General features: G+C 42.1%; 1 protein-coding gene across 1 annotated transcript in view; it reads left to right on the plus strand.

The window, feature by feature from the left end:
• The first annotated feature begins 446 nt into the window (after nucleotides 1–446).
• LOC148138801 (putative G protein-coupled receptor 139) overlaps nucleotides 447–18,470 on the plus strand; it is a 59,374-nt gene continuing 41,350 nt past the window's right edge. Inside the window, exons 1-2 of the mRNA XM_087981372.1 lie at nucleotides 447–513; nucleotides 16,737–16,928. Of these exons, the coding sequence (XP_087837498.1) occupies nucleotides 447–513; nucleotides 16,737–16,928 (259 nt within the window). The remainder of the gene's footprint in view (nucleotides 514–16,736; nucleotides 16,929–18,470) is intronic.

Consider the following 18,470-nt stretch of genomic DNA (forward strand, 5'->3'; position numbering starts at 1 on the left):
AGAATGCAGCAGGCCTGGTGATCAGACACAGATGGCGTCAGGTGCCCAGAAATTCTTACCTTGCCAAAACACATTAGAATCAACGAGCTAGTGAAGAGAAAGCATCATCTCACTCCCTTACCTCTAACTCTACATTTGGAAATGTACCATTCGCCCAATAGTCAGCGATGTCAGCATCCCATCCAGTCCAAGTGTTATTGGAATATGTCAGGGTGGTTGTGAAAGGGGTTAACTGGAGCTGTTTGTTCAGTGACTGTGATTAATATCAGTCTTCCTGGACTTAACAGTGTCACTGGAGGGTTTCCCTCTTCCATAATTAGGGGCTTCCATCAACTTGTTACGCCATAGTATTCGGGGCAGCGTCATCCTCGACACGATTGGGATCAGCAGCTACAGAGAGAGGGAGAGATCAGAATCTGAGAAAATTAGCCTGGAATGTTCCAACAATGGACCAGAACCTGAGAACATTAGACTGGAATGTTCCAACAGTGGATCAAAATCTGAGAACATTAGGCTGGAATGTTCCAACAGTGGATCAAAATCTGAGAACATTAGGCTGGAATGTTCCAACAATGGACAGGAGTTTATCCGATGGTCTTTACTATATTTCTCTAGATTCGGCATGGTTAGAGTTGCAGATAGAAGGCGTACTGATGATTATTCAGGAAGATTACTACGCCATCCTCGCTATCCCTGGTGTTCCTGGTAAACCTATCTCTGTCAATTCTATGATGATGGTGAGGGTTATTGCTACTTCGGTTATTTATATTTAGCAAAAGCATAAACTTTCAGTCATAAACTCGACTTCGAGTCTCCTTTTTACCCTAAAATGTTCTACAATTCTGGATTGTCTGTCATTTTTCCACCTCTAAAATATCTCCAGTCTCCACTTCTGCCTCAGTGCTGTTGCTGAATGAGCTTGTCATCTACCCCTTCCTTAACTTCAGACTTTATGGCTTCACTTCTCTTCTGACCTTTCTTCCCCAATACAAATATTTTGACCACAAACTTATTCTTGTCTCTACAGTTACTTCACAGCAGGGGCACTGTATCAGAGTAATAATATCACTGATTGTGTAATTCAGAGGCACAGGCTATGACTCTACACTTATTGTTCCAAATCCTAACACAGCCGATGACAGAACAGAAATTCGAATGATAAAAATCGGAATGAAACCTAAATTCACTCGTGGCAACCATAAACCCCCAGATTTCTTTTTCCTTATTTTACTGATAACCTTTCGTACAGAACCTTAACATTTTTGCCCAGTCTGGACTAAGTGTGAATTCTGACCCATAACAATATGGTTGGCTCCATATTTTCTTGACAAGTGGCCTCACAGTCAAGAGCAATTAGTGATGGACAACAAATGCTGGCATCCTGGGAAACAACAACATAAAATGTTAAATAAACGAAGGAACTGTGGATACTTGAGTTCTGACAAAATTCTTCAGCATCTAGAAGTGTTGTAGAATCTCAGCAGTCATGTCTCTCTGTCAGGAGGAACACAGATAACGTTTCGAGTTCAGTGACCTTATCAAAACTTAATGCAACTGGGAAGTAATATTATTTATATCAGGGATGATAAGAAGGGTGAGTGGGAGGTTTGTGTTGAATGAATGGAGGAACGTTCAGCAAAAGAGAGACAGAGCAAGAGACAGGCAAAGCAAGCAGAAGGATTGCTGATGATGAACTGCAAGGAAAATAGAATGGGAAGTTATTCTAACATTTTCCCTTTTCTGATATTCCTGAATATCACGTAATTTAGGTATGTGCCTGTTTAAAGTGAGTTATGTTCCTTCTATCTCTCTTCTCTGAGTGTAGTGACCAATTTCGTCGGAAATCCTGTTGCTGTCCGACTAATTGCTGAGATACAGAGAAACATAATGTCACATTGTAAACTGCTTCTTTCGAGAGAGTTACTGTGGGACTGTGTGGAAACGTAACAGCTTTCTTAGCTAGGAAAAGAAACTGAGGAGAGGGAGGCATTTGCGTGCACCATGGGTGTGGGAATTCGACTTGCTGGTGTCAGTAGAAGATCAGTGAAGTTCAGGTGAATGGTTTTCCTGGCTTTGTATTGTTAGCTGCTGGGATCATTCAGGGAGACCTGAGGGTCTGGGGATGCCTCCCTGGATACTGCATTTACAGAGTGTCTGGGTGCATGGGAAACAAATGGAGCTGAGACTAGACAGAAGGGAAGCTTTGTAAACAGAGAGGAGGTGGGCATTGCAATTTCCTCCCTGGGATTTCCAGGAACATTTGTCTAAACTGGACACATTCCAGGTGTAAAGTGTGAAGCCAGCTTGGTTCAAAAATGAGGTGCTCACTGAGCGGTGTCCCCTCCTTCAGTATAACCTGTAGCTTCACACCAGGGACAGGACTTTGCTGACTCTCACCATGAAGAGAACTGTTTCGATTCTGGAACTTTCCACCTGGGAGTGGGTAATATATACACCATCTCTGAAGTGTAGTCCTCCGATGTATTGCTAGCTGACAGAAGCCATCTGCCTGCTGAGAGGAATGCATTGGTTCCATCTCCATACGAGTTGGTATAGAAACTAACTTTCTGAAAAATAAGGGAACAGAGTGTCTGGTAAAAAATGATGGACGGCAGAACATTAGAATTAATGAAGAGTATGTTTTAAAAATCTAATTGAATTGAAGTTTCATAAGTTGCTGCATCTGATGAGCTCCATCCCAGAGTATTGAAGAGGTGGCAACAGAGCTAATGAAAGAATGACTGATTATTCTTCAAAGCTGGTTACATTCTGGAAAGGATGCTGCAGACTGGAAAGCAGTTATTGTTCCACTAAATATTTAAAACAGGATGGGGAGAGAATACAGAAAACTAAGTAACTTGATTTCAGCTGTGAGAAAAATATTGTAATCTTTTATGAAAAATGTGACAACTATTCTCTTGGAGAATAATGATATGATTTGGTGCATCGGACTAGATTCAGGAAAGGAAATAATCTTTGCTGAACCTGATGGGGGTTGTGAATATTGTCTGCTGTGACATCGACAATTGAGAAGCAGTGGGAGTGGAGTATTTGAATTTTCAGAATACGTTTGACATGTTTGAATATGGGTGAGTGGAGAATATTAGAGTCCATGGGTAGGTAGGGTTGGAATACATACTATATTGATTAAACATTGGGTAATGGAGAATGAGAAGAGTAGTGCATTTTTTTCAGGTCTGAAGGCTTGTTGGCTGGCAGAAGGAACAGTGTTTTTGGAGGGTATTCACAAGGTATATAAATGATTCAGATGTGAACAAATAATACAATCATTCCCTTTATATCTATTAAATGGTGAGAGGTTGGGAAGGGCTGGTGCTGAAAAGAACCTCGATGTCCTTGGTCATAAGTCACTAACAAAATTCTTATGGGGCAGGAAGTAAGTGATACGTGGCACTTCATGCAAAATGATTGAAGTACCAGAGTTATATACCTTTCCCGATGGGAGTGTTTTATTGACACAGTATTTGGTGCATTGTTTACAGATTTGGTCTGTTTTATAAATAATGGTCTTTTTGTCACCGAGACAGTGCAAAGTAGTTTCACCAGACAAAACCCTGGCATGGTGGCACCATGAGGAGAGAGAACAATAACTATATGTTTAAACTGTAGCGCTTTGAGAGAATAAGAAGATGAAACTTGATGGTTTTCGACGGACACTCATTACGTCCTAAACAGCTGAATAGGGTGAAAATGCTATATTTTAACTGGATGGTTGACTCCCGAATGTTTACCTGCCTCTGCAGTGTCCTCATGTCTATTGACAGAGAGGTACAGTCTCTAAATGAACTCTGAACACTTTAATCCACAGTTACTGTGTGAAAATGCATTGAATGTCACTTTGTACACAATACTATCAGCAGTCAGAATACCTTCATTCTGAAACACTTAACAATTCCGCACCACCTTCTGACCTCCATGGAGACCATGGGTCTGCTATATTGGAGATGGAGGACACCTGGGAAAATGGTTAAAAAAGTTGGCATCATTGCTACTGCCAAAAAAACATGTTAAAGTTACACAAATGTACAATTAATAATTAAGTCACGAGGGACAAGATGGTGCAGTCTATCTGTTGCGTCCCTGCTCCATTTGTTTGTGAAGTTGTAGCATCTCTAACACCTTCTTGTTCCTGGGTTAGTTTCCTGTTCCTCAGTAAATAACTCCAGATGCAAACCACTCTCTTTCTGATCCCGTGTAAGTGAGGGAGTTAGCAGATTCCTTCCCTTACTGTGTAATTGACAAGAGGGACTGAATGAGCAATCACACGTCTTGTCCAATATTTTGAAGCGTTGAATGACTTCCGCATATTCTTGTGAACTCAGATTGAGATGCCGAATAAGCTGCACCTTTTACTGTCGAAATGTAGAGTGCTGTTACATGAGTGTTACCCAGACTTTACCAGCACGATATTGAATGGTGTCCAATTCTTGGTGTACATGCACACAGACTGTTTCAAGAGCTGAGGAGGGCCAACTTGTTCTGAACTTCAGTGAATATTAGCAATTCTGCTCTGTTTGGACTCAATGGGCTGAATGTCCTGCTTCCACTCTATAAGGACGCTATGCTGACAAAGTGGAGATACTTGGGCTGAGTGAGCTACACTTAGGATCTCCAGCAGAGATGTCCAACGGCTGAGATGATTGATGCGCACCGATGATAAACATCTCCCTTGTGTTGTGACGGACTCCAAAAAGCGGAGAGGTCGCAATAAATTCACAGTCAGTGCAAATTTCCTCAGATTCCTTGATGTCATCCTTGGTCTAATACTACCTTGAGTTCAGGCCCAGTCTCTCTTTCTAATCCCCCGTGTTTCCTCTTTTATTCATATCAATAGGTCATGGTGTAGAAGCAGAGAATGTTTTCTTCAAACAGAGGGTAGTGAATGTCAGGAATTCCCTTACACAGAGGGTTAGGAGAGCTAGATAATTGAAAGGGACCAGTGGTGTCCCGCAGGGATCCGTTCTGAGACCTCTGCACTTTGTGATTTTTATAGCTGACTTCAATGATAAAGTGAAAGGATGGTTTAGTAAGTTTACCAATGACACGAAGGTTTGTGAAGTTGTACATGGGTGTTTGGAGGGCTGTTGTAGGTTGCAACGGGACATTGACATAATGCAGAGCTGGGCTAAGAAGTGGCAGATGAAATTCAAACTGGTAAAGTGTGAATTAATTCCCTTTGCAAGCTTAAATTTGAATGCAGAATACAGGGTTATAGGCAGGGTTCTTGGCAGTGTGGAAAAACAGAGTGATTTTGGTGTCCATGTCTCTAGATCCCTCAAAGATAATACTCAAATTGGTAGGGTTGTTAAGAAGGCGAATGGTGTGTGAGCTTTCATTAGCAGGAAGATTGACTTTAAGAGATGTGATGTTATGCTGCAGCTCTGTCGAGCCCTGGTTAGACCGCACCTGCAATATTGTGTTCAGATCTGGTCATCCTATTATAGGAAGGACGTGGAAGCTTTAAAATGGTACAGAGTAAATTTACTAGGATGCTGTCTGTACTGGAGGGTAGGTCTTATGAAAAGAAATTGAGGGAGCTAGGGCTTTACTCATTTGCATTTAGAAGAATGAGAGGTGACTTGATAGACGTGTCAAAGATGATGAGAGGCAAAGAGAGAATGAATAGTCAGAGACCTTTTCCGCAGGGAAGAAATGTCTATCACGAGAGGTCATCATTTTAAGATAATTAAAGAAAGGTTTGGGGGAAATATCAGCGGTAGGATATTTTTTAACACAGAAAGTGGTGGGTGTACGGAATGCACTGCCAGCGGTGGTAGTAGAGTCAAATACGTGAGGGAAATGTAAGAGATTTTTGGATAGGCACATAGAAGAGAATTCTCTGTGGAAGAGAATTTCCACTTGAAAGGCCCTTTTTAGAATTGCTCCTCATCCCTCTTATACAATCAGAGAGTCACACAGCGTGCAAACAGATCCTTTATTCCAGCCTGCTCACCCCGACCAAACACCACTGGCGACAAGCCTCCAATCTAGAAAACAATCGGTTACCTTCAAGACAATTTTGTATCCAATTGGTTAGTTTTCCCTGGATTCCATGTCACTTGACCTGAATAATCTATTATAGGGAACCTTATTAAACGCCTTGCTGAAGTCTGTGAAAACAATATATTCGACAGCGCATTCTTCAATCTTCTTTGTCACCTTTTCAAATTATTCAATCACATTAATGAGACATGATTTCACAAAGCCATTTTGACTATCCCCAATCAGTCCTTATCTTTCTAAATGGATGTAAGTCCTATCCCTCAGAACTCCCTCCAACAAACTCCTCTACACTGAAGTTCGGCTGACTGAGTCGATAATTTCCTATGTTTTTGGACCGCTGTTCCCTTTTCTAGTCCCACCGCTCCACTGGCCACAAAAAAAAATAATTATATCTATGTTGGTGATATGGCCAATGATATAGTTCTCAGAGTGTGTCAGGGTCAGTGTTAGGAACAAGTCAAGCAGATTTCTTTAAGCTGCTAAAACCACACGTTTATGACCAAAACAAAGTTACTCAAACTATGATGGAAAGAGGAATGACGAGAGGATATTGCAAATATTTACATTGTTATTTCCCTTTGAAAAATACAGTGGAACACACACTCTCTCTCTCTCTCACACACACACACACACACACAGACACACACACACACAGACACACACACAGACACACACACACACACGTTTGATAACAAACTGAAAAGCAAACTATCTGCAGCGTTATCTTTGCCCAAATAATCTTCGAACACATGACAAAACGAAATATGACAGTTTGGCTCAAATGCTGTTCTATATATAGAGTCATCAAGTCCTAAAGCATGGAGAGAGGACCTTTGGCCCAGACTGGTCCATGCTGACCCAAATGTTCATCCACACTAAGTCCATTTCCCAGCACATGGCCCATAGCTGTCTTGTCCTTTCCTGTCCATGTACTTTCCAAATGCTGTTTAAATATTGTTAATATAAATGATTCAACCAATTACGCTGGCATCTCATTCTCCTTGTGCAACACTCTCTGTGTAAAACAGTTTCCATCGGTTTTCCTTTTATTCTTTGGCCTCTCACCTTAAACTGATGCTCCCTCGTCCTCAATTCCCCAACTCTGGGAAAAAGAGTTGAGTCAATTCACCCTATCCGTGCCTCTCATAATCTTGTACACTTCTATAAGATCCCCCTCAATCTCCTACGCTCGAAAGAAAATAATCCTCGCTTGTCCAACCCCTCCCTATATATCATACTGTTCAGTCCTGGCAACATGTTTGTAAATTCCGTCTGCACACATTCCAGTTTAGAAACATCCTTCTGATCGCAATGTGACCAAAACTGAACACAGCACTAAAGTGCAGCCTCACCAACATCCTGTATGACTGCAACATAACTTCCCAACTTCTCTCCTCCACGTCCTGATCGATGACTGTCAGTGTCCCAAAAGCCTTCTTTACGGCCATATCTAACTGTGACTCCACTTTCAGAGAACGGTGGACCTGAACTTCAAGGTCCCTCTACTCAACTACACTCCTTAAGGCCCGACCATTCACCATGAAACTCCTGACTTTGCAAACATTCTTCAGCCCACTTCTCCAGTTTGATCAAGGTCCTGCTGCAATTTCTAATAACCTTCCTCACTCTCCACGATGCCACCTATTTTAATGTCACCTTCACATTTACGAATCATGCCTTGTACATTCTGAAGAATATCATTGATATCGATAACAAATAGCAATGGGCCCAGCACTGACCACTGAGGCACTTCATGTGTCACAGCCCTCCAGTCCGAGAGCATCCTTCCACTATTACCCTCTGCTTACTACCATCAAGCCAATTATGTGTCCAATTTGTCAGCTCCCTCTCGATTCCATGCGATTCTAACCTTCCAGATCAGCCTATCAATGGTAACCTTGTCAAATGCCTTACTGAAAACCATACAGACTATGTCTACCGCAGTGCCCTCATCATCATTCCTGGTCACTTCATCAAAGAACTCAAACTAATTTGTGAGGCATGATCTCCCACTCACAAAGCCATGCAATCTTTCCAATCTAAAAACAATCTAAATATCACACGGTATGTGGTATTGGAACTTGCATCATGAGTAGATTTTGTACCTTTGTCATTGAACTATGTTGACAAAAAGCAAGTGTGGCATGGTGGTTTAGTGGCAAGTACTGATACCTCATAGTGCCATGGATCCGGACTTGATTCTAGCTGTGGGTGACCCTCTGTGTGGAGTTTGCACATTCTCCCTTTGTTTATGTATGTTTCCTCCGGGTGCTCCATTTTCCTCTCACAATCCAAAATTGTACAGGTCAGGTGAATTATCCATGCTAAGTTACCTATAGAGTTGTGTGCATGAGTCAGGGTTAAATATAGGGTAGGGGGATGGGACTGGGTGGGTTACTGCTTGGAGGGTCGGTATGGCCTTGTTGGGCCAAATGACCTGTTTCCATATTGTAGGGAATCTGAAAAAAACATTTCTAATCAAAAGCTATCTTTCCAAATGTACGTACATCTTATCACTCGGAGTCTTCTCAAGTAACCTACCTACCACAGATGTAAGGCTTCCTGGTCTATAGTTCCCAGATTTTTCTTTGCTTCCCTTCTTTAATAATGGCACATTTGCTACCCTCCAATAATCAGTAACCTAACCTGTAGCTAACAATGATGGAAAAATATCAACCAGGGTCCCCGTAGTTTCTTCTGTCGTCTCTTGCAGTGTTCTAGGAAGCATCTGTTTAGGACCAGGAAGTTTATCCTCCTTCATACATTCTAATGCATCCAACAAGTCCTTTCCTGTGATATTGACTAACCCAAGATGTTACCACGACGTTTGTTAAGCTCCCAAGTCTTCATGTATTTCTCCACGGTAAAGACAGAGGAGAAATATTCATTGAAAACCTCGCACACCTCCTACGGTTCCTGACATGCATATTCACTTTGGACCTTGAGCGGTCATATTCTCGTTTAGTTATTCTTTATTTCTTTAATATATTTAAGGAACCGCTTTGGATTCACCGAAATCTTCTCAGCCAAGGCTATCTTGCGCCCCTTTTTCGCCCTCCTGATTTTCTTCTTCAGTGATCTCCTGTATTCCTTTGTATACCTCCAGGGAATTCCCTTGATCACAGCTGCATGGACCTGAGCCACGCCGCCTTTTTGCTGGTCAAAGACTCAATACCTCCTGACATCGAGGGTTCCCTATCCCTGCTAACCTTGCCTTTCACCTCAAAGGCATATATAGATCTTGAGCTCTAGACATTTCAATTTTAAAGGCCTCCAACTTGCAGGAGGTCCCTTCGCCTGCAAACAAACTCCTCCAAACAACCCCTACAGCTCCTGTGTAATTCCATCAAAATTCGCCTTGCCCCAATTTTGAACTTGAACATATGGACCGGTTTTGTCCTTCTCCACAATTTAAAAACTAATGCAACTACGGTCACCGATCCCAGAGTGCTCCCCCACATTCACCTCAGTCACCTGTCCTGCCCTCGATCTTACAGTAGGTCAAGTTTTACCCCTTCCAGAGTTGCACCCTCTACATACTGCTTGGGGAAACTTTCCTGAACACACTTAATAGATACAGCCCATCTCAGTCCTTAATTCTTGTCATTCCCAGTCTATGTTACGAACATTAAATCTCCTACTATGGCAATCCCATTGGCCCTGGAAGTCTCCCCAACCACTCTACATATTTTTGTTCCACGAATTCCTCGTTTACTATTTGAGGACATATGGAACAATCCAAATAATATCACCATTCCCTTCTTACTTCTAAGTTCCCCCACAAATCCTCACTGGATATTCCTTCAGTTATTTTATGTCTGATTACTGCTGTGAAACTCGCCTTAATCAAAAATGAAACTCCCTGTCCCCTCTTTCCAACATCTCTGTCTCGCACAAAGGACCTGTACCCCAATACATTTAGTTGCCAGTCCTGTCCCTCCCTTAGTCATGTTTCTGTACTGCTATAACATCCCAGTCCCACGTACCTATTCTCGCCCTGAGATCATCGGCCTTACCTGTCAGCTATCTTGCATTTAAACAGTTGCAATTTAATCCTGATTTGGAGATGCCGGTCTTGGACTGGGGTGGACAAAGTTAGAAATCACACAACACCAGGTTATAGTCCAACAGGTTTAATTGGAAGAACACTAGCTTTAGGAGCGACGCTCCTTCATCAGGCGATAGTGGAGGGCTCGATCGTAACACAGAATTTATAGCAAAAATTTGCAGTGTGATTTAATTGAAATTATACATTGAAAAACTGATTGTCTGTTAAGACTTTCATCTGTAGGAAAATATAGTGATAGTTTCGCTTCTTTCATGTGTAAATCACAAAACCATTTTTTTTAAAAGTTGCATTCTCAGGTTAGCTGTTAACAATGGTGATAGCTAGACAAAATGTTGAAGGTGTTAGCCCCCTGTGTTCTCTGTGTATGACCTGATGTTTAGACTGAATCTAATCTACAAAGTGAGATAACAGAGTTTTACATAAATCCATGCAGTTTTTGAGCTCAGAGTCTACTGTTTACAATTAATTCTACAATTTAATCCAACATGCATTCCTTGCTCCTTGTCGTGTTCCAGCCGAACCTGTCACTTCACTTTACTGTTTCTGATTACTGTATCTCCGTCCAGCCTCGCACTTGCCTCCCTGCTGTTGAGGATCCCACCCCTCACCAACCACAGCCAATCTAGTTGAAATCCTCCGTTGAAGCACGAGCAAACCTGCCTGCCAGGATATTAGTCCCCTTCTAGTTCAGGTACAACCCGTCCTTCCTGAACAGGTTACCGCTGCCCCACAAAAGATCCCAGTGATCCAAAACTCTGCCCCCTGCACAAATTCTTTAGCCACACATTCATCTGCCATATCCTTCTGTTCTTAACCTCACTCGCACTGGAAGTAAACCGAATATTACCACTGCGGTGGTCCTGTCTTTTATCGTTTTTCCTCTCTCTCTATAATCACTCTTTCCATCTCATCACTATTTCTACCTGTGTCATTTGTACCAACGTGCTCCCCCGCCCGGTGAGAATGTTCTGCAGCCGCTCTGAGACATCCTTGACCCTGGCACGTGGGAGGCTACACACCATTCTGGATTCCTATTTGCAGCCACAGAATCTCCTGTCTGTCCCTCTCACTATCGAGTTTGAAAAATTACTTCTGAAGTTATTCTGCTCGCACAACCTCCTAACAATGGGATTTCTTGCTGCAACTGTTGGATTTAGCTGAATTGTTTTTTCTTCAGGCAGTGGGAAAATTCCAATGTATCCTTATGAGGAATCCTCCATGAATGGGAAAGACAACTGGGCTTTTTTTTTTATCACTCCCACACATTGCTGTGATGAGCGACAGGGAAACAGAAAAGGAGCAATAGACTGTCCCTTCACAGATTGGCTGCACTTTTCTATCTGTAAATTAAATCAGTTACGTTATCAGGGGCCCAAACTGGACCATGTGAGCTCTCCTTGAACATTGTCCGATCTATATGACTCCATCACATTCTCGACTCCAGGTCAGTGCATTATTGCTGTTGTCGTACACAGAATCCATTCATGAACAATAAATGGCCCTATTTGTTAATATGTGCATGTGTAGTGTAAAATTAAGCATTTCATGACTTCCCAATATCTGCTTTAAGATGAATATGTTTTATTCTTAAACAAATACAGAAATTGCTGAAAACTTTCAGCCTGTCTTGCAGCATGTATGAGGAGAAATCAGAGTTCAATCTTTCTGTCCAATGACCTTTCCTTTGAACCTGACGTTTTCTTAAATTATTTCCCCAGTTTTATTCTCCCACACAAGAAGACATATCCATCCGGTATTCACCAACGACACTCTTCTCAAGATTTTACATGGTCAATAAAACAACCCTCATTCTCAGGATGAACTGTTAATTCTTCATAACGTAGTGCCTTCATCCCAAGAATGAGTAAAGAGAAACATGTTTGAAAGGTTTTGAAAGCATAATTGTCTTTTTTTCTAGTTTAGGCAATTATAACTACACATAATATATCAGATGTAATCTCAGCAATGCAGAAAAACATCGCTAAGATCATACCCAACCCCCCTTTCAGAAACAGAATCATTCCATTTACCTTCCAAATCACTTGCTGCATCTTCAGAGTAATTTGATGTGAGTCATGGACTAATACACACAAATCCCTCTGTACCACTGCGTTCTGCATTGTCAGTGCACTTAAATAATTTTCTGCTGTTTTGTCTTTTTCCCCAAATCAGAAAATTCCCATCACATCTGTATTGTACTGTTATTTTTTCTGCTGAAGGTTTGATTACAACTGTCCTCTGTCTGCATGCCATTGCTTGATGCTCTAACCTCCCCCAGTTTGTGTCCAGTTGCAGACGTTCTGCACTCCCAATTTCTGTATCCCGTTACAGACTCTGCTCTCCCTCTGTCTATATCCGACTTTCTGTTTCCCGTTACAGACTCTGCTCTCCCTCTCTCTATATCCCACTCTCTGCCCTCTCTCTACTCACATCCCATTGCAGACTCGATGCCCAACTCCTCTCTATATCCTATTCCAGACGCTCTGCCCTCTAATGTCTGTTTCCCATTGCAGACGGTCTTCCCTCCACTGTCTGTATCTCATTGCAGACGCTCTGCCTCCCCCGTATGGATGCCACTGCAGACGCCCTGCCCTCTCTGTCTGTATCCCATTGCAGATGCACTGCTCTTCCCCTGTCTCTATCCCATTGCAGATGATCTGCCCTCCACCTGTCTGTAACCCATTGCAGACACGCAGCCCTTCCATGTCTGTATCCCATTAGAGACGATCTGTCTCCATTTGACATCTTACTGAATGACTATCCTGGTGCATGAGCAAACTGAGCTCCATCCCCTTCATCCAATTCATTGGTATGGATTGTAATTTGTTGATAACCTCACACAGATCCCTGAAGAATTCCACTAGTTACAGCTTCCCAAACACAAAATGAGTAATGATCTCTACTCTGTATTTCCTGACGCCACCCAAGGCGCCCCTGCCCCTGCATAACAGCCTGGGATGGTTATGTGTCATCCTCCTTTGCTGTGTAATTTACTGAAATGATTTGAATACTTCATTCTATTCCAGTCTAACCCCATGGAGATGCATTATGGACTTCCCCTGCTGCATTGTTACGATGCTGACTGGCTGAATGGGATCTTTATCTCCCGCTGTATCAACCTCGATAGGCGAATTGACAGAACAACGTGTGAGATAGGAACTGCAGTTGGCTATTCGGCCCCTCCAGCCTGCTGCTCGATTTAGAAACATCATGGCTGGTCTGATTGTAGCTGACCACCTCCTTTCCTTCTGTTCCCAATAAACATTGACTCCCCTGTCCATCAAAGTTCAGTCAAGGTCGGCCTTGAATATCCTCAATGACCCAGACTTCACTGTTCCCGGGGGATGAGAACGCCACAGGTCGCATAATCCAAAGGAGAAAGGAACAACGTCAAGTCATCTCCTCTTTTCAGGAACAAGGGCACAGCAAATAGGAACAAATATAGACCATTCAGCCCCTCAAATCGATCCCACAGTCCCATTGACTGTTCAGTCAAGTTCTTATCTAACTTAGCTTCTACTGCACTCTTGGGAAAATAATCCTGACACCTTAAGTCCACAGAGCATAGGAAATTGGAATTAGGCCATTTGGCCCATCAAGTCTACTTTGCTGTTTGATCCTGTCCGGTATGTTTCTCAACATAATTCTCCTGCCTTCTCACTGTAACTCTTGATCGTTGTTTTAATCCAACTTTACCATCCTTGTCTTAAATACATTTTTGTGTCTGTCTCTCTATATGGATGATTGTGTGGTTGTGTTTTTGTGTTTGTGTGTGCGTGTTTGTGTGTGTTTCTGTGTATATCTGTTTAATGGCAGGAGACAGGGTGGTCGTGAATGGTTGCTTTTTGAACTGGAAGCCTGTGAACAGCGATGATCCACAGGCAAAAGTGTGATCATCGCTTGACATGCGGAGGACAACAGGTTTGGGTGACTAGTGGACAGTGTTTGCATAATGGAGAACAATTGAGGATTTCAAAGAGATCTTCATTAATTAAATCAATGATTCATAGACATGTACAACAGGGAAAGAGAACCTGCAACTCGTTCATCCCATCCAACGATTCTAAATTAATCCAGTTCCGTTTGCCAGCATTAGGTCCATATCCCACTAATCATATAGCCACCAGTTGCCTTTTAAATGCTCTAATTGCTCCAGCCTCTAACAGTTCCTCTGCCAGCCTATTCCATACAAGCGCCATCCTCTGCAGGAAAAAAAAGTTGCATTTCATTGTCTTTCAAATCTTTCTCTTCCCATCTTAAACCTATGCCTTCTAGTTCTAGTCTCTCCTACCTTGGGGGGATGAAACCTTGACCATACCCTATCCATGCCCTTCATATTTGTATAAACCTCTGGAAAGTGCAAATGTAACTCTGATCAAGACGATTGGCTGTGCTTTCAGTCATCCTGGATCTAAATTCTCAAATTCAGTAGTCGGACCCCTTCCATCTCCATCATGACATGATTCCAAAAAAGTTTAATCAACTTGTTCAGACATATTACGAATCAGCACTGTGGGATTTTGAACTAAAATTTTCGGCACAGTGATAGGGACACTACCATCATTCAGCATTAGCCCCTAAAGATGCAACATTTTGCTCCTGTGTGTTTGTTCATCAGCCTGTTGTAACATGCTGTGATACACCTCCACATGATATGAATAAACACCACCTTCTCCAGAGACAGGTGCAGTACCATACGTTGATGGACTGGAATCGATTTCAGAGTTCCGGCTCAGAAACCTGGGCACCACCCACTGCACAAGGCCTAAACCATGCCCAGATTTTCTGTCTTATTTTAAGTATATGGATTTATTAAATTCTGGTTAACATTACCAAATTATACAGTGGGCATTTCTCATTGAAAAGAAGTGCAAGTTACTAGCCTCAACTATAGGATGTTGAGTGCATTCGCTGTGCTATTGAGATAAACTATTAACATCTTCAATTGCTTGGCTATGATTTCCTGTTTAAATGGCTGTTAACAGTCGTCTGCTATATCGGGGAAAGAAATCCTGCAAACACACTCTGCACTTTGAAGGATCTCGAGTAGATATCAATACTGAACACCAGAGACGAGGAAAGAGCATAATTCTGTCCCAAATCACCGGTCACTATTTCAAATCTCTAACATGTGGCTTTCCTCTTCCTAAAATCATGACGTCATACAAGATACCTCTTCACTATCCAGCTTCTCCTTACCCACTCCTCCCTCTGCCTGCGCAAAGCAAACCAAGCTCTGCGTCTTTGGGAAAGTCAAGACTGTTGTTTGTGGACCTACTGGAGAGGGGGGTGTCGTTTTAATCTGAATGGGGAATGTAGAGGGGGTAATAATATCACTCACTCGGCTGATGTGTGGCACATGGAGTTTAACTTGGATACATGCGATGCATTGCATTTTGGTAAATCAAACAAGGGGAGGGCTTGTACAAATAATGCTGGACTTTGGTAGTTATGTAGAAAAGAGGGACCCGGGGCGCAGGTGTAATTCTTTAACGTTTGTGATGCAGGGTGTTTAAGGATATTTCATTGCTCAGACCTTTGAGATTAGAAGTTGAGAAGTCATGCTGAGGTTGTGCAGGACATTGATGAAGCCTCTTCTAGTGTACTGTGTGAAATTATAGTCGTTATGTTATAGGAGGGATATTATTAAACTGGAGAGGGTTGGGAAGAGATTTACCAGGTTGTTACCATGAATACTTCATCTTCTGCCTCTCGAGCCCAAACACAAGGCATGAAGATTGAATTGACGAGTTTCCAAACCACCCTCACCCATCCAGATCCCAAATCCAACTCTGCGACTCAGGTCCGCCCTCTCGAAATGACCTATGTGTCCATGTTCCTTCGCATCGACCGCTTCAAACTCCCCGTCGACCTATCACTATCACCTTCCACCTTCGTCCACGTATTGCCTACCTTTCCCCAGCCTCACCCCACCACCCATTTTCTCTCAGCCCTCTTCCCCCTCCCCAGACATGAAGAAGAGTCCTGACTGAAAAGATAACTCTCTTGCTCCTCGGTTGTTGGCTGACCAGCTGTGCTTTTTCCATTATCACACTTTATCTACACTGAATTCTCCAGCATCTGCAGTCCCTATCGTCTCTTAGGTACCATTATATCGTTGTCTGTTGTAAACGCACACAGTCTAAGAGACATTTTCTTCAAGATCATGGATGATAGAAGTTCTCTCAATGTTTTATTGATATGGTAATGCCTCAGCAGCAGGTACAGGACGCATGCTTCCATTTATAAACAGGGAAGCATATTCATGTTCCAATAAATCTTCAGTATTACTCCCATATCCAAGGCAGATTGAATTGAATTGACCTACAAGCCCCAACATTCGCTCCCTCAGTCACCCTCACATATCCGTATCGGAATGTGTAAATATTAATCGTTATTTTGAATTTTAATAAGATAGTATTGAATTGAAACGGGTTAACTGGAACTATTAGTTCAGCGAATGTTTTTGATGTCAGTCTCCGTGGATCCTAAATGTGTCATGGGAGGATTTGCCTCTTCTATTAATTAAGGATTTGGTTCAATGTGTTATCCCATAGTATGAGCAGGAGCTCACCGACAGCACTAACAGGGATAAGCTGCTCCAGAGAGAGGGGGAGGAGAGATCATAATCTGAGAACATTAGACTGGAATGTTCCAACAATGGATCAGAACCTGAAAACATTAGACTGGAATGTTCCAACAATGGACAGGAGTTTATTTTATGGTCTTTACTGGATTTCCAAGCCTGGAATATTATTAGTTTGGTGGATCTATAATTTTCTGCTGGTTATTCAAGCTGGTTACTATGCCATCCTCGCTATAGTTGGTGTTCCTGGTAAGTCATTCTATCTGTTCATTAAGCCAGGTTAAACTGATTTGCTGCCCATATTATTTAAAATTTAGAAAGGTAGACGTCAACATTTTCAATTCTAATGCAATTCCATTTCACACAAATTATAACGAGAAAATTACTCATGACAAATTACTCACCAATATGCGAGGAGGAACCAGACTGTTCTCAAACTCCATAATCGTTCTAACCCTGCACAGATGTACATTTCCATATCCTCCCCACTCATTAATCCTGTCCAATACCACCATCATGATATCCCCGTCTCCTCCTCCGCCTCAGTGCATCTTCTGAATAAACCATCAATTGTGCCTTTGTTAAAGCTGGACACAAGTTTTCAAGTCCCTTCTAACCACATATTAATGACAGAATAATTGCGCTTGAGTATGTTGAACTTGTTCACTGTACAAAATCAGTCAGACAGGCAAAGAACTGCATGCTGCTTTAGTCATTGCACATAATCTAGAGGCACAGAATAATAATCTGTTGATATCTCATGAAGGAAATTAATGTAATTGAAATGAAACTATCATCATTTATGAGAAAAAGCCCATCTTCTTGCATCATATCCTTCAAAGAAATCAATGGGTTATCCTTCCCCAGTCAGGTCTGTGCAAACTCACAACAATGTGTTTTACTCTTTATTGTCCTGTGGAACAGCTGAACCAGTCACTCAGTTCAAGATCCATATAACATGCTGGCCTGGCTCGGGCTGCCCACATCCCGTGAGAGAAGAACAAAAATAAAGTTAGCTCCCTTCCTGTGCCTTTTTTCCTTATTTCTACACTTCATTTCCATTCGGGTAGGTGACTATTCCCCATTTCAAGTGCAATCTTTCTGACTGAGTCTCTCCCCAAGCGTGATGGTCATGTCCACGGGCACCTCTGGTGCTGGCTTTACTAATGCTGACATTCAGATGTAACAAACGTTTAAATTCCGCGTCAGTGGCAGTGCATAGAGTCGGAATGGGGTTTTATGTCATAATAAAGAAATGGAGACCGGTAAGTGAGGGAAAGGAATTATTATGATCATCACTGAAATTGTTGTTGAGGCAGTATTTGAGATACTGTGGATAGATCTTCTCTCCTTTAAAAAGGAATTATCTCATTGCAACAGAGACAGGGTAAAGGAATTTCACCAGACTTGTATTTTTTTATTTTACTCGGGATGCATGATTCTGGATATTAAAGTGTTTCTGAGGATTAAAATCAACAATCAAATCCTGCCTTGATATCCGGCTCAATCCCTCATATCTGAGCAGATCAGTTAATCCCTTTTGTAAAGGTTAATAAGATGGTGTCTGTCTGGAGAATATTTTCTTCTCACAAAGGGTAGTGAATGTCAGCAATTCTCAGGTCTAGAAAGTTAGGGGGGCTAGATGACTGCAAGTATTTAAAGATGGGATAGTTGGATTTTTGACCTGTCAGAGAGCTGAGGGGTGTGAAGAATTGGGCTTTAAAAAGGCGTTAATACCAACAGTAAGTCAGACATGATGGCATACAATGCCGTGAACATCTGAATTACCTA

This window comes from Chiloscyllium plagiosum, unplaced genomic scaffold, assembly GCF_037043375.1.
Source record: "Chiloscyllium plagiosum isolate Xiang-an unplaced genomic scaffold, Cpla_swu_hap1 HiC_scaffold_39, whole genome shotgun sequence".
NCBI lineage: Eukaryota > Metazoa > Chordata > Chondrichthyes > Orectolobiformes > Hemiscylliidae > Chiloscyllium > Chiloscyllium plagiosum.